The 21,326-nt window shown below is 41.7% G+C and overlaps 1 protein-coding gene across 1 annotated transcript; it reads right to left on the bottom strand.

The window, feature by feature from the left end:
• Positions 1-2,157: 2,157 nt before the first annotated feature.
• On the bottom strand, positions 2,158-10,702 carry NGDN (neuroguidin). The gene is made up of 11 exons (XM_032265441.1): positions 10,568-10,702; positions 10,201-10,260; positions 9,282-9,353; positions 5,036-5,173; positions 4,701-4,785; positions 4,565-4,617; positions 4,186-4,309; positions 3,928-4,096; positions 2,970-3,126; positions 2,768-2,825; positions 2,158-2,325 (listed from the first exon to the last, which is right to left on the bottom strand). The coding sequence occupies exons 1-11, from the start codon at positions 10,577-10,579 to the stop codon at positions 2,306-2,308; spliced, it is 948 nt and encodes a 315-aa protein (XP_032121332.1). The 5' UTR covers positions 10,580-10,702; the 3' UTR covers positions 2,158-2,305.
• Between the last annotated feature and the right edge of the window lie 10,624 nt (positions 10,703-21,326).

The following is a 21,326-nucleotide window of genomic DNA, read 5'->3' as shown; positions in this document are numbered from 1 at the left end:
ACTTGATTGAATTAATATAAGATCCACAAAGGCAGGGATTTTGTCTGCTGTGTTCATTGGTATACCACCAAGAGACCAGAATCGTGGAACTTGGGGTTTCTTTGAAGATGAGGCCTCTAACAGAAATGGGGCAGTAGGGTAGGAGAGCCAGATTAAAAACCACCTACAAATTAAAAAAGATTTTTTAACCCTGAAGATTTTCATGAAACATAGGATACTTGAAGTCCTCCATCCTCAGTGTTCCCCCAGTATTGGTTCTCCAACTTAGGAAAAATTGCTTGCCCTACGTGTCTCAGCTTCCTCACTAGTAAAATGGAAATAACATAGATTTTATAAGGATTAAGTATAAAGCACTTAGCTCAGCATGTAACACAAGATTTTTTTTTTTTTAAGATAAGTCTTGCTGTCATTCAGTCTGGAATACAGTGGTAAGATCATAGTTCACTGCAACCTCAAACTCCAGGGCTCAAGCAAACCCTGCCTCAGCCTCCCGAGCAGCTGAGACTATAGGTGCATACCACTATACCTGGCTAATTTTTAGAGACAGGGTCTTGTTGTGTTAAACATGCCGGTGTTAAACTTCTGGCCTCAAACAATCCTCCTGCCCCAGCCTCCCAAAGTGCCCAGATTACAGGTGTCAACCACCACATGTGGCCAGAAAGTAGGTTTTTTTTTTTTTTGTTTTTTTTTTGGTTTTTTTTTTTTTTTTTTTATAAGAGCACTGCCCTTCCCCTGGCAGTTCCCATAATCCACAAATCTTAATAAATTAGAAACACAGTGGTCCTAACCAGCAAATGAAGTGGTTTTAACTAAAGTATTTTTGAACCAAATCACTCATCTAGTTAGTTCAGCCATAAAGGGAAAAAAAGTCTCTAAATCTGTGCTTGTGGCTTTGTTTAGATTCCCTTGAGGAAATGGAAGTATGAGAGCCCAGGGCATGTCAGACTTCCTCAGATCTACCAGGGACTAAAAGTTAGTGGCCCCAGACATAAACCCAACTTAGTGTCATTGACAAAAGCTCTAGGCTTTAACTTAAAGGGAATCTCAGAAATGAAGTGTAATACATTCATTTTTTAGCTGAGGAAACTTAAAGGCCAGAGATGTTAAGTGATTTGCTCGAGATCACAGAATTAACAGAAGACTGCCCAATCAGGCAGAATAGTATAAATCCAGATTCATATATTCAGAATCAACAAGGTTTTAGTCATATAAAAACCCAAATTAATTTGTCAATACTACCAAGGAATACTAGACACAAAATCAAATGTTCATGAGACCCAAAGCCTTTTTAAAAAACTCCAATGAATTAGTTTTACAGACCCAACTTCTTTTTTTTAATCCTTTTTTTCACTTTCTGTATTATCCAAGGCCTGTGGGATATCTAACTAACAGAGTAGAATACAAGATCTCAGATGTGTAACTGCCACCAGTCTCCTGATTTGAGTTTGGCTGATTATTTCTGTGGGATTTTCATTTCTTTGGCTGTTAAGCTAGGACTGTTCTGCTTGTCTGCTGGCTTTTTTCGGGGGGAGGAGGGGCAAGCTCTTTAGAGAAGGGTTAGCCTTTACTGACTCTGGTAAAACAACCCTCAGTTGAAGGGAGGTCAAAGACTGAAAAACACAAAACTATACTGACTCTTCACTCCAGCCTTCTTACTCACTGTACTATTTTCTACAAACTATCTCAGTAACTGACCAAAGATCAGCCCTATGTTCATGCCATTTCAGAAAGAAATGAAAAACATTCAGAGAGGTTGAGACAAGAATAATTCTTGCTGATGTGGAAAGGTTCTATCTTGCTTTTGATTACAGCCAAGCTTCACAAGTTTCTTGAACCACAAATGCCACCTGGTGGCCAGCCCAGATAACAATAATAAAACCTAAAATTCATGTATTGATATCTCAAATCTGTACTGCATTACAACAAATCATACAGGAACTTGGGGCAACATGGGTTGAAAGAGTTGATTATTCCACCCTCATCTCTCAGTATTTTTTGTGAAACAACCAATTTTTAGTTTCCAGGAAAAACATATTATCAAAGGAAATAGCCAAATGTTTCACACTTCCAAAAAAATCTTTCCCTTTTCACCAACCACTCACCAAAAATACCCCAAACCCAGCGACTCCAGTCACACAATACATGTGCAAAAGGGGCTTTAATTCATAAGTAAAATAAATTTTATTAGTAAGGCTCTTTCCACATGTCCAAAACAAACAATAAATTCCAGGGAAAACAACCTATATACAATGATATTAGAAGTATCTCAGGATGACAAAAAATATACAAATATGTACACTCATAATCACCGCCGCCTCCGAAAACCTGAAAGGAAGGGAAACCAAGAATGAGGCAAAGGACAGTTGGAAAAGCTAAAGGGACAGGAAAAGAGGACATCTAGAGAGAAGGGCTCACAGGGATAGGGTCTCCTAGCAATACTTTGCATATCTTCCCAGGACGAAAGACGAGAAGACAGAATAAAATTGAAATGGGATAATGGTTCCTTCAAGTGACACTTTAACAGTTCTATTTATGGCCTGAACAGGACCTGTGGAACCTTAGATGTGGAATCCAGAGATTCATTTTGTGAATGATGCTGATATCCAGCTTAGGAAAGAAAAAAATAAAAGCCCATCTAAGGAGATTATTGTCCAGTATGGAAGAGATACTACAGGGGTTGTTGAGACCCAGAATGGCAAATCCAAATAGTCTCAACTTGTATTCCCCACCTTGCACCTGATCACCTAAGTCCTAGCAGTTCACTGACCTTTTTTCTTCCGACCTTTCTTAGATATCTTCTTCCGCTTTTTAGCAGGATTCTGATCCTGGAGACAGATGGAGAAGCGAAGGAATGGTACTGTGGTTCTGAGAACTAGCATCCCTTCCCAAGTTCCTCATGGTAATAAGCCCTACATACATTTGGCTGAAAGCATGAAAGTCATCTCCTACAATGGTTATCTCAACCTCACCTCATCAAGATGAGCAGTTCCTCCTGTCAAAGCACTGATGTCACTGAAGTGTGTAAGGGAATGAAGTTGTGAGCTCATGACATTTGCTCGTTTTCGCCGTCCTTTCTCTTTTTTACTGACGCTCAAACGCACCATCATGCTCTCCTCATAGTTAATCCTGCCAGAGAAAGACAGTTTCCAGCAGGCTCAGACCATGAAGATTGAAAGCTCCAGCCCAGAACCTGGGCCCAAGTATTTACTCATCCCTTGTTCAGGGAGTTCTCAAGAAGTTTCAGAGCAGATCAACACAGGATTTAGTAAGGACATATTGAATGCTCAACACTGAGCTTCCTCAACGAAATGTGCTCTATGCTAGAACTTCCCTCATCCTAGATATGAGTCCATAGCCTATCCATACATAATAGTATTTAAAATTATACCAAAAATTTTTTTTATTTCAGCATCTCAGCTCTATAAACAGGTTTCCCTAAATTTGTCTTTTCATGCAAATCCATCAACTGTGAAGACTGCACCTGAGCAAAGTTGATGAGTCTGTATTCAATTACACTGCTTTTTTACTTTCCTAGACTGAACTCATCTAACTCACAATAATAAAAGCCTGCCTTTATTGCTTTTTGCACATAAGTGAGAACTGTGACAGTAAAACACAGAATTTTAAAGTTGTAATATATGGAACTGCATGTATTCCTCTTTGTACTGCTTTTTTTTCTTTTTTCCCCCTCAAATCTCATGTCGAGTTGCAATGTACTGCTTTTGCTTTGGACTAAACAGGGAAAAAAAAATTCTACTTCCTATCCTGTACTCCAAACTCCTGACTCTTAGAAACTATCATCCCAAATTTTTCACTATATTTTCTATATAACGTTAATTCTCTTGGTATCAAACTTAGTCACAATTGTCTAAAGCACGAGGACAGGACTCCAGCATAGGAATAAATTTCCAATGCAAGGGCTCACACCTGTGCTGGTCCTCCTGACTCTGGCGGGTAACATGGGGATGCCGAGCATCATGGATTTCCTCTGGAGCATCTGAGTACTGCTCCTTAAGTTCACGAATGACAGAGCTGCTCAATGCCCGTCTCTTAGCTCGTTCTAGACGCTTCTTCTCCCGCTCAGCTTCTGTTTCATCTACATGATGAAAATAAGCAGAAGTTATCCAAGAACAGAGAAAAGAAGAGAAACATTCATGCTGAGGAGGCAGCAGCCAAGACACATACCATAATGTACTGGAACCAAGCGTGGCGGAACATATTTCTTAGACACTCCTTTCACAGATTTCTTCCCTGACGCCTCAGACTGGCCATCTTCTGCTTCATAATCCTCCTCATCCTCAGAATTCAACTAAAAAAGAAACAATGTCTGCAAATTTAGGAAGCATTCATAAGTGAGAAGAAAACCCAAAGCTGGAGTACCCTGGGGAGGTGGGAATATAAAAAGGGAGAAAAGGGAATCTCATACTCAGCATTCTAACACACAAGTTATAAAATCAAGTCCTAAGAGAATCCCAGGGGATCCAGGATCACCACGAGGCTCATCTAGGTATAGCTCCTTCAGAAAAAAATCAGAATAATACAACCCAATAATATAACCCCTTACCTTGCTCATCATATTGCTGGGATGAGGCTTAAAACGAAGTGGGTCATTCTCACCTGAAATAAATAACCCAAGGGATTTCACAAAATTTGGAACTTTACAATGGTTCCCACAACTTCATGATGGTCTCCTCACTTACTAAGGGTGCCTGTCACTGCAGTCTTGACCAGTTTGTCAATTTGATATTTCAGTTTTTGGTCCAAGGGACGAAGCTTTTCCAAAACCTACAATATGGTAGTTAAACAGGATTATATTCCCCTCCCAAAATGAAGCACATACCAAAGTCTTTATATTAAGATGCCACATAAGTCACCTAAAATATATACAAAGTAGAGCAAATGAACAGAAAAATACCTTTTTTTTATTTGTTTTCCTTAAACATGAGAAGACTCATTTAAATGAGAGTTACTATGTAACAGCCTTGGAGTTCAAGATTTAGAAACCTAAAACTCCAAGATGCCAAATGCTTCATACCGTGCGAATCTCCACCAGTCTCAAAACTGCATCATGTCCCTGAAGAGACCCTCCTGAGGCTTTGTCCAGAATGAGGTGTGTCAAATCCATAAGGTACATGAGCAGCAGCTGGTCTTTCACTTCCAAGAAGCTGAGACCCTGAGTTGAAAAAAACATAAAGAGATGCAGATTTGGTTGTAGCCACAAAACCAGGAAGAAAGTCTAGGGTAAACAGGATGTTCTTCCAAGTTCAAGATCTTCCCAATCAGTTCATATTAGGTATCTGGAGTAGTCTCAAGAAGTAGCTATGCCTAAGATGGCCAATGAGAAAATTATGGTAATACAAAAGAAACATCACTCAGAGAATTAATGAAAGACAATGAGAAGAGGAAAATCAATAAACTACCCCCAAGAAAAAACTATAACAGGGTTTCTCAATTTCAGAGCTGTTGACATTTGAGGCCAAAATATTTTTTGTGAAGGGCTGTCCTGGGCATTGTAGGTTTTCAGCAGCATTCTTGGCCTCTACCCATTCTTGGCCCCTCCAAGCTGCAACAATCAAAAATGTCTCCATACACTGCCAATTTTTAAATGAATTTAATCAAAGCAATTACCAACTTCCCCCAATACAATGGAATATGATATAGGTAAAAACAATGATTTACATAAAATGGCATAGAATTAAATCCATGTCAGCACAAGTTGTAGAAAGTATAATATGACTTTAATTGTGAAACTGTGTGTGTGTGGGGGGGGCAGGGAGTATGATGTATACATTTTATACACATAGAAAACTGTCTACAAGATAACACACAATTAACCGCTACCCCAGGGAGAGATGAGGAAAAGGAAGAAATGGTGTATTTTAGACTGCGAAAAAGTGTTGCATATATTACTCTTATAATTTAAAAAATCTCCAAAAAAAATATACCACAGTGGTTATCTGAGTGGTGATTACACATATTTTTCATTTTTTTCTTTGTGCTTTTAAGTATCTTCCAAACTTCACACCCTGAGAAAACCTATTTCAGAGACGCTAAGTACTTTGGCCAAGATTACACAGTAATACAAGTAGAGCTAAGATTCAAACGAAATGTGACTCTAACACCTAATCCTTGGATGTCTTTAAGCCAAACATGCTAAGCTCTTGAGATCAACACAAGTGTGGTACAGAAAGAAAGCAAAGGGTTGAGAGTCAGAAAAACAGTTTAAGTTCTGAGTTACGTATTTGGTAGTCAAATATTGAGTAAGTCATTTAACCTTGTGACCTCAGTCATTGTCTTCTTTTTTTGAGAAGGAGTTTCGCTCTTGTTGTCCAGGCTGGAATGCAATGGCACAATCTCGGCTCACTGCAACCTCCGCCTCCCAGGTTCAAGTGATTCTCATGTCTCAGCCTCCCAAGTAGCTGAGATTACAGGCATGCGTCACCATGCCTGGCTAATTTTTTGTATTCAGCAGAGATGGAGTTTCACCATGCTGGTCAAACCGGTCTCCAACTCCTGACCTTAGGTAATCCACCCACCTCAGCCTCCCAAAATGCTGATATTACAGGTATGCACTACCACGCCTCGCCTTTTTTGAGATGGAGTCTCGCTGTGTTGCCCAGGCTAAAGTGCAATGGCACAGTCTCGGCTCACTGCAACTTCTGCCTCCCAGGTTCAAGCGATTCTCCTGCCTCAGTCTCCTGAGTAGCTGGGATTACAGGTGCCTGCCACCACACCCGGCTAATTTTTTGTATTTTTTGTAGAGACGGGGTTTCACCATGTTGGCCAGGCTGGTCTCGAATTCCTGACCTCGTGATCTGCCTGCCTCATCCTCCCAAAGTGCTGGGATTACAGGTGTGAGCCACCGTGCCTGGCCAACCTCAGTCTTATAAAAGATAAGTTAATATATTTGTTCAACAAACAAATATATAGTGATCTAAGAAGGATGCTGGCAACTCATCCATATCCAAAAGGCAGTAAAATGATTCAAAGCATGGTACCCAGGGCTGGGCACAGTGGCTCACACCTGCAATCCCAGTACTTTGAAAGGCTGAGGAAGGCAGATCACCTGAGGTTGAGAGTTCAAGATCAGCCTGGCTAACATGGTGAAACCCCATCTCTACTAAAAATACGAAATTAGCTGGACGTGGCGGCAGGTGCCTGTAATCCTAGCCACTCAGGAGGCAGAGGCAGGAAAATCACTTGAACCCAGGAAGTGGAGGTTGCAATGAGCCAAGATCATGCCACTGCACTCCAGCCTGGGTGACAGAGTGAGACATCGTCTCAACAAACAAAACAAAAAACCATGGTACCCAGGACGAAAACAGGTAAGAATTTGCGAAGTAGGCTCTTCTGACGTGCTTGGGCACTGTCAAATTCAAACTGAGTTACAAGCATAAGAGAAAAACAAAGATTCAAAATTTTTTGAATAAAAATGGACAATAAGAACATAAATGAATGATAAAGGCAAGAATATATTTTAAATGCTGTTAGTCATCTTTCTGTAAGTACAAATCTCCTGCAACTCCTGTGCTTAAAAATCCTTCAGTGATTCTTAATGGTTTTCATACTTGTGTTTATCCATAGAATATTTGGCATAAATATCTTAGGACAAAAGCTCAATATATAAAAGAATATAATATCAGTTTTCCAGTTAAGTAGGCATGAGAGGTCCAGAGTTATTCTTCCATATTGCCCCCAACCAATAATCCCTGAGAAGGTTCTACCAGACCTTAATTTGAAAACTACCATATTTCAATTGTTGGTTTTTGTTTTTGTTTTTTTTTTTCCTGAGATGGAGTCTTGGTCTGTGGCCCAGAGTGAAGTGCACTGGCGTAATTTCCGCTAATTGCAACCTCCACCTCCTGGGTTCAAGCTATTCTCCTGCCTCAGCCTCCTGAATAACTGGGGTTACACACAGGGACGTACCACAATGCCTGGTTAATTTTTGTATTTTTAGTAGAGATGGGGTTTTGCCATGTTGACCAGGCTGGTCTCAGAACTCCTGATCTCAGGTGATCTGTCCACCACAGTCTCCCAAAGTGCTAGGATTATAGGAGTGAGCCACCTTTCTTCCTAGCCTGGCCTTAAGACTGTCTCAGTCTGTAGCCCAGGCTGGAGTGCAATGGTGCAACTGTGGCTGATGATAGCCTCAATCTCCTGGGTTCAAGTGATCCACTCACCTCAGCCTCCCAAGTAGGTAGGATTATGGGCACACACCACTGAGCCTAGCTCATTTTTTATTTTTTGTAGAGACAGGTCTCATCATGTTGCCCAGGCTGGTCTCAAACACATAGGTTCAAGCAATTCTCCCACTTTGGCCTCCCCAAGTGCTGGGATTACAGGGACATATTTCAAGTTTAAGATGCACATCGTTTTCATATTTTAACATCTCTGAAATCAGGATGCATGTTTCAGTCCCTGGCATGTTAGTATTATGTCATAAGACAGGGGCTCATTCTGTCACCTAGGCTGAATGCAGTGGCACAATCACACCTCACTGCAGCCTCAACCTCCCAGGCTCAAGTGATCCTCCAGCCTCAGCCTCCCAAGTGGTTGGGACTACAGACACATGCCATCATGCCCGGCTGATTTTTAATTTTTGTACAGACAGGGTCTCACTATGTTACCCAGGTTGGTCCCAAACTCCTTAGCTCAAGCAATCCTCCAGCCTCAGCCTCCGCCTCCTGAAGTGCTCAGATTATAGGCATGAGCCATCACACCCAGCCTGCAAACATTTTTTCTTTGTATATACAATAAGTGGTATGTCCCATTTAATAAGTGTCTTAGATTAGATGAAATTTGAAAGTAACTCCTCAAATGGCCTACAATAATCTTCAGAGACTATCTTTCCAGTCTTATTTTCTACCCCCACCACACATAACACAGAATGTACATCCAACCACAAAAATGACTTCCTCCTTACCCATAATATCACCATGCTTTCAGGCCTTTGTGCCTTTGCACATTGCTTCTTTCCATTCCTCCTGTTTATTCCTCAAAATCTTATCACCTCCTCTGGGAAGCCTGTCCTGAATCTCTCTGCTCTTCTGGCAGTTAATTAATCCCTGGAGACTCCTCATAACTCTGTAATGTGACTGCTACTATTAATACTCATATCTGTTGCTTTGCTTTGTCTTCACACTAGACTTCAACACAGAAACTGGATCTCATTTATGTTTGAAGCTCGAGCACTTAGGATATATAAAACACAATAAACATACAATGAAAGAACTACTGAGACCATTAAGTCAGGGGATGCTTAATGTTTGAGTACATCTTACCTTTTCTGTAGGATAGGCACCAGCTTGAACTTTTTTTGTCAGTGATTGCACCTGTGCAGTTACAGCCATCACCTGAAATTAGCACAAATAAAACAACTGACTACACTTATCAAATCATGTCTGCAAATTGTGAAGAGTAAAAGCTAAACAATGCCACCTAAAAATTATCTGAAACACTGTCTAAAGTATAAATACCATCTTCTCACTTCTGGGGAGGGATGGTTCTTCAAATGTAAAGTAAAAAAAAACAAAAGTAAAAAACAACAAAAAATCTTTACACTTCTTAAAGAGCAGACTATCTTTTATTAAACCAAAGGGAGGGGAAAACGACAGAGACAGCAGTGATGGGAGGGCTGTAATTTTGTCTGTGCTGGTTGAACTTACAATAAACAGAACTACATAGCTCCCCGACTTATGATTTGAATTTCCACTTTACGAGGGTCCAAAAGCAACATGCATTCAGTAGAAGCAATATGCATTCAATACGCATTCAGTAGTACTTTTCTCATGATGCTGGGCAGCAGCAACAAGCCTAAATTTCGACTTACGATATTTTCGTATTACAATGGGTTTATCAGGCCATAACCTCCATTGTTACGTCGAGGAGTATCTATCTGTATATAAGTGTGTACTACCTGGGCACCCAAAGGGCAAATCATGTTACTATTCCAAGCACTGGTTTCCTTAACTACATGAATAAAGGAAAACTACTCAGATAATTTCTTTTTGGAGTCTCTTGTATTCTCTTAGGTGCGGAATCAATTACTTCGAATTTTGGCCTGAAAAGATTTTCATTACATCATTTTCCTCCTATGGTTTTGGGGAGCATTCATATATCTCAACCACCAAAGTTTGGGGTGAAACACGTAAAGTCAAAACCAATCCATGACTAATTTATTCCAGAGGCGACACTACTCACTTGCTCCTGGAGATTTTTCAGAAGTGTCACGGCACTTGGCAGGTCTGACTCCAGCACCTCCTACAGAAGGGAGATGAGGTAAGAAAAATCATTTCTCAGTATTATAAGAAGGCGGAACGACTAGGTTGAAAAACTGCTCTCTCTCCGCCAGACACCCCAGACTTGGGGCCTTCACACTCCGGGTCACAGACTCGTCTTAAAGCCAGCCCCTTGGGTTACTAGACAGGAACAGTAACTCTAGCGAGGCAACCTCCCTGAAGCACTTTCATCACCACCCTTCCCTGGTATCAACAGTTTGCCTTCAGCCGCTGAAGGGAAAGGAAAACTCCATAACAGCTACGCGAGGAAGCAACCACACTATACTCACCAGTGCCGCCATCTTCGCATGGCCCACCCCTTCCGGTTTCGTACTTCCTGAGCGCCAAGGGCGCCTATATAGATTTGATAGACAACTACCGCTTGTAAATCTAAGCCAATACGAATAAAGGTTTTCTCACTTCCGCCCCCGGAGTTTCATCTGGCCAATGGAGTAAAGGAACCAGCTGAATTCGTCAGCCTCCGAAAGAGATGTCATGACGAAAACAAGTACTTGGCAAAGAGCGTATGATTGGTAGACTGAATAAAATGATTGATGGCAAACCAATAAGAGACGGGAAGATGTTTGTTTGACAGTTAGAAATACCAATAGAAAAAAGGAATTAGCAGAGCGAACTTAGTGCGTATTGGCTCCCGCCTGCCGCAGAACCCAGTGTCTTTTTCACGGCGCTTTTCTTGTAGTGCCTAAACCGGCCGCTAGTTGACGGGCCTCGTCTTCGCTTTGCGGTGCTGACGTTGTAAAGCCGCCATCGCTGGCTGCTAATCCAACGCCGACCACGCCAAATTCCTCACAGACCCCGTGGTCGTAGGATCGATACTGTGACAGTACTCCTTGTGTGACCGTGGACAAGTCACTCGGTCTCTGAGCCTTTTTCATCTGTAAATAATAGAGCGGGGCCAGAGAATCCCAGAGCCAGAGTTTAGAAACCGACTGAGACACCTGCCCTCTTGGGGCGCTGAGGAACGTCTCCAATAACGCGACACTCTTCGCTCCTACCAGTTTGGAGACATGAAAAAGAATACGTTTTACAAGTGGAAGAACCGTTCATATTTACATGACTTGCCCCTGGTGACAGGTCTTCAGCAGAACTTGGTTCAAACCTAAGGCAGTGCACGTTTCAATATGGCCTGCCTCATCATTACCCAGTACTTTCAGATGTGTCCGCTCGCTGGCCTGCCTCATTACCCAGTACTTTCAGATGTGTCCGCTCACTCTGGTTTTTCACCAGCTGGTGCAGTAGGTTGGATGGATACTCATTGTTTCCATCGAATGCCTCAGGAAATAAAGCACCAAAAGGATGAATGGTGGTCTTTATTTTTTGCCCACAACAGTCCAGCAGAGCTGGGTCTAGAAATCAGATCTCCTGACTTGAAGCTGTCTTTTGGAATTAAGAATCACACCCGTATCTGGGCAGCTGGGGTGGGGAAAACTTGGTATCTAGGTCTTGCTGGACTCAAGAAGGCAGGAAGGTGTTCAGTCCCCGCTCCTCTGACATTTATTTGCTGCTTCAGGCCCAGCATGGAAGCTCAGGATGCTGTTGCTGCATACTTAGTCAATTACCCAGTCTTCCCTCTTTTTCTGCCTTCTCTGGTTTTAATCGACCATTTTATAGGATTCCATTTTTCTCTCCACTCAGCATATCTAAAGGAAAACTGTTTCTCAGTTCTCTGCAGATGCCAACTGAGTGTGCTACAATTTATTTTTATTGTTGTTTGTTTTGTGACAGGGTCTCACTCTTGTCACTCAGGCTGGAGTGCAGTGATGCCATCATAGCTCACTGTAGCCTTGAACTCCTGGGCTCAAGCAATTCTCCTGCCTTAGCCTCATGAGTAGTTAGGACTACAGGCAGGCACCACCATGACAGCTAATTGTTTTATTTATTTATTTATTTTTTGTGGAGACGTGGGTCTTGCTATATTGCCTAGGCAATATATTGCCTAGGCTGGTCTCAAACTCCTCAACCTCAAGTGATCCTTCTGCCTTGGCCTCCCAAAGTGCTGGGATTACTGGTGTGAGCCACCATGCCAAGCTAAGTGTGCTACAATTTAATCCATTCTGATACTAACCACCCGGAGTTAGCACAAACCCCTCAGGTTAAAGACTTAGTCCCACAAGACTGCCCCACTCCCACATCAGATGCCAGTTACAAGTAACGAATCCCCAGGTTACCCACACTTCTCTCTCACAGGACTACAAATTGAGGATTCCCATGACTCCTTCCTCAGACTCAGAAATTTGTTATAATGGCTCACAGAATGCAGAGAAACTCTTATTTAATTTTATCAGTTTATTATGAAGGCTATCATAAAGGATACAGATGAATCACTGAAGCATGCAGAGCAAGGTCTGGAAAGGTCCTGTGCACAGGAGCTTCAGTCCCCATGGAGTTGACTTGCACCATCCTCCCAGCACATGGATGTGTTTACCAACGTGGAAATTTTCTCAACCCCATCATTTAAGGTTTTTATGGAGGTCCCATTACATAGGCATGATTGATTAAATCATTGTCCATTGTGATTAATTCAACCTCTAGCCCCTCTTCTCTCTCTGGAAGTTGGGCAGAGGGGTGGATACTAAAAGTTCCCACCTGTTTAGTCCATTCTGCCACTGTAACAAAAACATCACAGACTGGGTAATTTGTAAATAACAGAAATTTATTTCTCACTGTTTTGGAAGCTAGGAAGTCCAAGATGAAGGCACCAGCCAACTTGGTGTTTGCTTTCTGCTTCCAAGAAGGTGCTTTGTGGCGCATCCTTGTTTTCTCACTTGGCGAAAGAGCAGAAGGGTGGAAGGGAGGAACTCTCTCCCTCAGGCTGTTTTATAAGGGTACTAATCCCATCCACAAGGAGGAGCTCTCGTAGCCTGATCACTCCCAAGATCCCCAACTCTTACTACTGTCATCTTGTGGGAGCCACAGTCCAACACATGAATTTTGCAGGGACACATACATTCAAACCATAGCATTCTAATCACATAGTTGGTTCCTCTGCCAGTCAGCCCCCATCCTTCAAGGGTCACTTCATTAACATAAGATCAAGTATGGTTGTAAGGGGCTTGCTGTGAATAATAGTAGCTACCACCTCTAACACCCTGGATATTCCAAGGGTCTGAGATACTCTGTGAGGAACTGGGGACAAAAATAAAATATTAATTTATTGTATTACACTAGGAGCTCTGTGTCAGAAACCAGGGATAAAGACCAAATATATATTTCTTATCATATCACTATATCACTTATACTTCTGGGTTTTGTTTCTTTCTTTCTTTGTTGAGATGGAGTTTCATTCTTGTCTCCCAGGCTGGAGTGCAATGGCGTGGTCTCGACTCCCTGCAGCCTCTGCCTCCCAGGTTCAAGCGGTTCTCCTGTCTCAGCCTCCCAAGTAGCTGGGATTACTGGCGTGCGCCACTACGCCCAGCTAATTTTTGTTTTTTTAGTAGAGATGGGTTTTTCCATGTTGCCCAGGCTGGTCTTGAACTCCGGACCTTAGGTTATCCACCTGCCTCAGCCTCCCAAAATGCTGGGATTACAGGCGTGAGCCAACCCACCTGGCCCCAATTACACTTCTTACAAAAATTTTTTAGTGGTTGCCTTAGGGTTTACAATATACATTTACAACGAATCTAGGTCCACTTTCAAATAATATTCTGTCTCATGGTTAATGCAGTTACCTTATAACAGAGTATTTCTAATTCCTCCCTCCTTCTCTAATAACATCGCTATAATTCATCCAACAACTTGTTCTTGTGCTCTAATCACCCAATCATTTGCTATTATTACTTTGAACAGTTATCTATTAGATCAGATAGGATTAAGAAAAATAAAGATTTATTTTATCTTTATCTTTTGCCTTCTCTATTGCTTTTTTTTCTCTATGTAGATGCAAGTTTCTGATTTATGTAATCTTCTTTTAGCATTTCTTGAGAGGCAGGTCTACTGGTGACAGATTCCCTCACTTTTGTTTGTTTGAGATGGCTAAATCATTTGGCACATGTATGTTAAGCTTTTAAGAAATGTTCAAACAATTTTCCAAAGTAGCTGTGCCATTTTACATTCTCGCCAGCAATGTTTGAGGGTTTTGGTTCCTCCACATCTTAGCCACAACTTATTATTGGCTGTCTTTTTTATTATAGTCACACTAATGGGTGTGAAGTGGTATCTCACTGAGGTTTTAATTAGAATTTCTATAAGGATTGATGATATTGAGCGATATTTTCATGTCCTTATTATACATTTGCATATCTTTGTTGAGATGTCTATAAATCTTTTCTTTCTTTAACCTTGCTAATTAGCGGACTTTAAGTCTATAAATCTTTTGACTATTTGAAAATTCAGTGGTCTTATTATTGATTTGTAATAATTCTTTATCTATTCTTAACACAAGTCCTTTATTAGAAATATGATTTGCAAGTATTTTCTTACAGTTTGTGGCTTGGATTTTAATTTTCTTTTTAAAATTTTAATCTTCTTAATAGTATCTTTTGAAGCACAAAATCTTTCAACTTTGATGAAGTCCAACTTATCAATTTTACCTTTTATGAATTATGCTTTTGGCATTGTATGTAAGAACTTTTTTCTCAACCAAAGACTTTTCCTATGTTTTCTTCCAAAAATTGTAAGTTTTAGATCTTGCATGTAAGTCTATTGCTGTGTATAGTGTAGAGTGTGGTCTAAATGTATCTTTTTGCATGTGTATATCCAGCACCATTTCCTCAATGAATTGCTTTGGAATCATTGTTGAAAATAAATTGATCTGCCTTAGTTTTAAATTTTAATTAAATGAAAAATTCAGCATGTCTGTTGCACTAGACAGATTTCAAGTACCCAACGGCCACGTTGGGCTAGTGACTACCACACTCAATAGTGCAACCCTGGGGGACACAAAGATGAAAATATTACAGTTCTCAGCCCCAAGGACCTCACATTCTGGTGACATAAACTTAAGAAAACTGAAGCAGCATTAAGAATAAGCAATATGCTAACAATGAAAAGCAACAGCAGGAAAAAAACCCAGAATGTTTGTAAATTAATGCATTCAAAGAGTGGCTGTATGTATACGTATTCATAATCTTTGACTAAGGAATCCATCACCTAGAATTTTTCTATTGAAATCATTCAAAAGAAGAAGAAGCCGTGTGTACTTATGTTTAGAGATACATTATTTATAAGTTAAAAAAAAACTACAAACAGAATCAGTGGAAATGAGGAGTAACTGCTAATAGGTATGGCATTTTTGCTGGGGTAATGAAAATGTTAAAAAATTTGATAGTGGTGATGCTCACAACTCTGAATATACTAAAAACTACCAAGCTATACATTGTAAAAAGGTAATTTCTATGGCATATGAATTATATCTCAATAACGATGTTATTTAAAACTACAAACGCTCTAAATATCAAACAAGTAAATGTTAATATTTTAACTCAGAAATAGCAAATAAGTATCTCTGTAGCTCCATTTATTGGGCATTTATAACATGCCAGGCACTATTCTGAGCACTTTACATGCATTAATTCGGTGGTTCTCAAAGAGCAACCCTCAAACCGGTAGCATCCAGTATGCGAATTCAGGCATCCCAGGCTGGAGTGCGGTGGCATGATCTTGGCTTACTGCAACCTCCACCTCCCAGGCTCAAGTGATTCTCCTGCTTCAGTTTCCTAAGTAGCTGGAATTAGGAAACTGTACACCACGTTGGCTAATTTTTTTTTTTTTTTTGTATTTTTAGTAGAGACGGGGTTTCACCATATTGGTCAGGCTGGTCTCTAACTCCTGATCTCAAATGATCCGCCTGCCTCAATCTCCAGGGATTACAGGCATGGGTCACTGCACCCAGCCAAGAAAATGAGTCCTAACAAAGCTTCTGTGTGATTCTGCAGCATGAACAAGTTTGAGAATCTCTGTATGTATTGGGCCATTCTTGCATTGCTATGAAGAATTTACAAAGAAAGGAGGTTTAATTGGCTCACGGTTGTGCAGGCTTTACAGGAAGCACAGCACCAGTATCTGTGCAGTTTCTGGGGAGGTCTCAAGGAACTTTTACTCATGGCAGAAAGCAAAGTGGGAGAAGGCACGTCACATGGCAGGAGCAGGAGCAAGAGAGGGAGAGGGTGCCACACACTTTTAAACAACCAGATCTTGAGAGAACATACTCACTATAGTGAGGACAGCACCAAGGGGATGGAGCTAAACCATTCATGAGAAATCTACTCCCAGGACCTAAGCACCTCCACCAGGCCCCACCTCCAACATTGAGGATTACATTTCAACATGAGATTTGGGGGGACACATATCAAAACTATATCACTGTACTAAGTTATCTAATTCTGACAGCAAACCCATAGGTTAGCAATATTAACCCCATTTATAAAATCAAAGATTGTAAAAATATGAAATGCTAATTGGTATTTTATAAGATTGTATACAGTCATACAACAGCCATACAAAAAGTATATATTATACACATATACCCACCTCTTAGAACTGAACAAAGAGAATAATGTGATTGGGTAGGAGATCTTGGGTGTCATTTTTGTACTTGTAAAGTTTCAACAAAGTTTGTTTTGTGTGTTTCAGGGGTAGCTGTGTTGGACCAGCAAGTGTTTTCATAGCAGAGCCACTGAGCTGTGCCTAGAAGGGCAGGCAGAAAATGTCCCGACAAGGTCAGGGCCTGGGAAAGCCCAGCCTGGGGTGAGGGTGCTGTCCGTAGACCAGTCAGACCTGTGGGGAGACTGGAAAGGCATAAGGTGGGGCAATTGGGCCAGTTTATGGAGCGCCCTTAAATGCCAGCCAGAGGAGTCCAGGCTTCATCTTAAAGACAACAGGAAGCCCTGAAAGTTTCTATGAATGTCAGCTATGTAAGAAGTAGTGCTTTAGAAAATCAAGTCTGCTAGTCATCTGGTGAAATGAGCAGCTAGAAGACTAGTTAAGGTGCTGTTGCAATTATCCAGACATGAAAAGGGATTTTGCCTAGCGTTTTTAGAGAATGGGAAAGAAGGGAGGAGGCAGGACATTTCTATAGAATAGTATAAATGTAACTGAGCACTTTTCTCCTGGATCCCTTCCCCTTTTTCTTCTCTAGTTCCCAGTTTCTCAGGGCAGTTTTCTTCATTCTCTACCTGTGACCACAAATCTAGAATCTCTCATGCAAATAAATCAGAAACTAAATATTGCTTTCTCCAAAAATGACAAATTATGCCACCTATTCTATAAAATCGGATAATATTGTGATCTCTCTTAAAACATATTAACAGTGCTAAGTGCCTGTGTTAAAGTCCAAACTTCCTTAAGTTGGTTCAGAAGGTACTTCATGAGCAGCTGAACCTGCCTTCTAGGCTCTTCTCTTGTCACATTCCCCTGATTACTCCCATACTTTAGCCATTCTGAATCAATTTCAGTTTCTCTCAGGGCTTTGGACATTCTGACCTCTCTGCCCAGCTCTTTCTTGACATATTCTGATATCATTTAGATCTGTGTCCCCACCCAAATCTCACGCTGAAATGTAATCCCAATGTTGAAGGTGGGCCTGAGAGAGGTGACTGGATCATGGGAGCAGATTTCTTATGGATGGTTTAGCTGCATTTCCCTTGGTACTGTCCTCATGGTAGCAAGTGACTTCTGGTGCAATCTGGTCATTTGAAACTATGCAGCACCTCCCCCTCTCTCTTGCTCCTGTTTTCACCATGTAACCTACCTGCTCCCTCTTCACCTTCCACCATGATTGGAAGCTTCCTGAGGCCTCCCCAGAAGCAGATGCCACTATGCTTCCTGTACAGCCTACAGAACTGTGAGCCAATTGAACTTCTTTTATTTATAAATTACCCAGTCTCAGGGATTTCTTTATAGCAATGTTAGAATGAATGAATACATATTCCAATTTATCCTTTAAGTCTCACCTAAAATGATATTTCTTCCAGAGAGCCTTCTCCTGATCTCCAGTGCAAATCATGTGGCCTTGCTTCATGATCCAATGGCATCTGGTACTTTGCCCTGCATACCACCTGGTACTTCCTCCATCATAGTACCTGTTCCATTATATTGTAACCACCTCTGTGCTTGTCTGCCCCTCTACATGTTAAAGTCATTGAAATGGACACTGGGCCTGAGGAATCCCTGAGCAGGAAAAGCCAGTTAGGCCTCAGAAGTGATCTTAACCTTGATTTTCAAACATAAGTGAAATTTAACTTGGGCTATTTTTTTGTAAATCCCTATATTAAAGAAAAAAGAACTTAAGCTTAAGAAATCAGAAGCAACCAACAAACTTATAATTGTGTGACTAGGGACTTTCCAACAGCATAGACCAAATAAGACAGCTGTATTACTGTAACCAATCAAATGTTTTCTTTGCCTTACTTCCATGTTCCTCCTGTAAAAGCCTCCCACGGGTGTACCCTCAGTGGAGTCCCCCAGCCACTCCTGCTTTGGAGCTGCCTGATTCATGAATAGCTGTTTGCTCAAGTAAAATCTTTCAAATCTTATGTGCCTCAGTTTATCTTTTTAACAACATTATTCTGTGAGCTCCCAAAGTCAAGACTATGCCTGCCACAAAGCTGGTGCTAATCCATGTTAGTGGAATGAAATTCCTGGGGTGTGATAAGCTGTGTTCCCGTTAACTGCAGTGGAAGAGTCGGCCTGGAAGGAGCTGGGATCTGAAGTCAGACAGGGCCCAGTGAGATGGGGCAGATCCCAGAGAACATTCTCATTGCAGAGGCTGGAAGGATGTCCAGACCAGCCTGGCAGCAGATAAAAGGAGGTAGTCTATTAAAGCAGTCAGACTCAGGAAGATGTTCTAACAAGAGGGCAGTGGAACAGGTTTGGAAAGTCTAGCAGGCAATAGATAGTCATAGACACCACTTAGGAAGCATTCACTCTTTGTTAGAACCTGTGCCTATAACTTCATATATGTAATCCTCAAAATAAGTATATGGAGTAGTTATTGCCATCCACATTTTATAGATAAGACTAAGGTTTAGAGCTGGGATTCAGAGCAAGATCTTCTTGGTTCCAAAGCCTATACTCTTTCCTCTACATTAGTGCTTCTCAAACTTGAATGTGCACGAAATCAGCTTGGGGTCTTGTTAAAATGCTAATGTCTTAATAGATCTAGGCTGGAGCCTAAGGTTCTGCAATTCTGAAAAACTCCCACTGATGCTGATGCTGATGCTGCCAGTCTACGGATTATATTTTGGATCATGAGACTGCACATGATACTGCATGTTTTTCTCAGAGAGGTTAAATAACTCAGTTAGGTCACATAGCTGGTTTGTGGTAGAGCCAGGATTTCTTAACCTACGTCTGACTCCAAAATCTATGTTTTCAGTTATCAAAATATGCTGTCTCCTTCTATAAGCAGGAAACAGTGCCCCCAGCTTCTTGGCTAGGGCTTAAGAGAAAAATCTAATCCCTGAGACGTAGATAGGGACCAGAAAAACTAAGAGGGTTACCAAGGCAAGGCCTCTGGCAGAGGGAACCAGAGCTCAGTTACCAGCCTGCGGCACAGGGTGGGGCCCAAGTCTTAAGAACAAGATAGAAGCTGACTTTCTAGAACTAGGGCACAGCAGTGAGGGTGATGATGCTGAGACTCCAAGTGTGGGCCAGAGCCCATGCAGGTCCTCCTTCTGGGTCCTCACATGCATCTGGGGACAGGGGTGGGACTGACCCTGCAGGTGTAATGAAGCATGAGAGAGGGAAGAAGGACACAAGGGCTGGGAGCCAGACCACTCCTCATATTCTGTGTCCCAGGATTCTTGGCATTGCCTAGAGAGACGAGGCCTTCTTGAGGATCACCTTTGGGGCTGTAGACCCCACTCCCTGCACTTCCCTTTCTCACCCTCCATTCTCTTGATTTCAAGCCTTCCTCCCACCCTTGGTCCTCCACATGCATGCTCCCAGTTTGCAAGAGAGGATGGTTCCATATCTCAGGCCCTTATTCCACTGACAGAGCTCTGTCAGGAGCCATAATAATTACCTTATATTTTTCTTCCCTTTTTTCCATCCCACCTTTTCCCTTTGATAGGCCAGAACACACGGTGGGTCTCTGAAAAGGCAGAAACTGGGAAATTAGTATGGGCTTAGTGTGGGACCTGCAGTGGGGAGGAGGGGAAGCAGCACAGAGCAGAATGAGAGTAGAGAGTTGGGCGTTTCAGATGCTTCTGGTCTCATGCTTTCACATCAGGAATCCAGCCATCCATGCTACACCAGCTGTCAGCTCAAGGGCTGCATCAGAGTCATCAACTATATTAGGATCTTGCTCAGAACTTTTGATTGACTTTTGGCTAAAGGCCACTTTAGAGCTTCCACAACAAAGAACAGGTACAAATGTGACCTTCAGGATAAGTTCCAGAGTTGAAAACAGAAAAACGACCAGATAAAATGACCACCTTTTTCAGAGCATGAACAATGTGGCATTTCAGAACCAGCCTTGCAAAAGAAATTATCAGGCATCATTATGTCACTGCTACCATTGTGGGGAAAAAAAAAAAAAGTCTTTTTCGCAAGCAGAGAGAGGTAATAACCTCTATGCCATGAGGATAATCTCCCATGACCTGAGAGTCTACCATGTGCTACTGTCACTTCTGACCCCAGACAGATCTCGTCTAAGTGACCCCTCCTGAGAAAAGGATGTCCAGGACAAAGAAAGGGTGAGGCTAAAAGGAGTTGCCATCCTCTTACTTATCCTTCCTTGGCCTTTTTGATTCATTTCTCAAAATTCGCTTTGATTCATTTTTGAGCACCGATTACTGTGTAGCCTCTGAAGACTCTGGTAACTGTCCACATGTGTCACTTAAAGAGGGATCCTGGAATAATTCATGACTTGAGACACTTCCAAAAACTACACACATTTTTTTAAAAAATCAGCTTCCCAGGCCGGGCGCGGTGGCTCAAACCTGTAATCCCAGCACTTTGGGAGGCCGAGGCGGGTGGATCACGAGGTCAAGAGATCGAGACCATCCTGGTCAACATGGTGAAACCCCGTCTCTACTAAAAATACAAAAAATTAGCTGGGCATGGTGGTGCGTGCCTGTAATCCCAGCT

The sequence above is a fragment of the Sapajus apella genome, unplaced genomic scaffold, assembly GCF_009761245.1.
Source record: "Sapajus apella isolate SASKATOON/1434 unplaced genomic scaffold, GSC_monkey_1.0 scaffold151, whole genome shotgun sequence".
In the NCBI taxonomy this organism is placed as follows: Eukaryota; Metazoa; Chordata; class Mammalia; order Primates; family Cebidae; genus Sapajus; species Sapajus apella.
This window is presented reverse-complemented; position numbering and strand designations above follow the sequence as displayed.

Bases quoted from the DNA above. Each gene is read 5' to 3' on its own strand.
- NGDN (XM_032265441.1), bottom strand. The intron at 4,786-5,035 runs GTATGAAGCATT...ACCATATTGTAG, and splicing joins GACTGGTGGAGATTCGCACG to GTTTTGGAAAAGCTTCGTCC. The intron at 2,826-2,969 runs GTGAGGTTGAGA...ATCTGTCTCCAG, and splicing joins GAACTGCTCATCTTGATGAG to GATCAGAATCCTGCTAAAAA.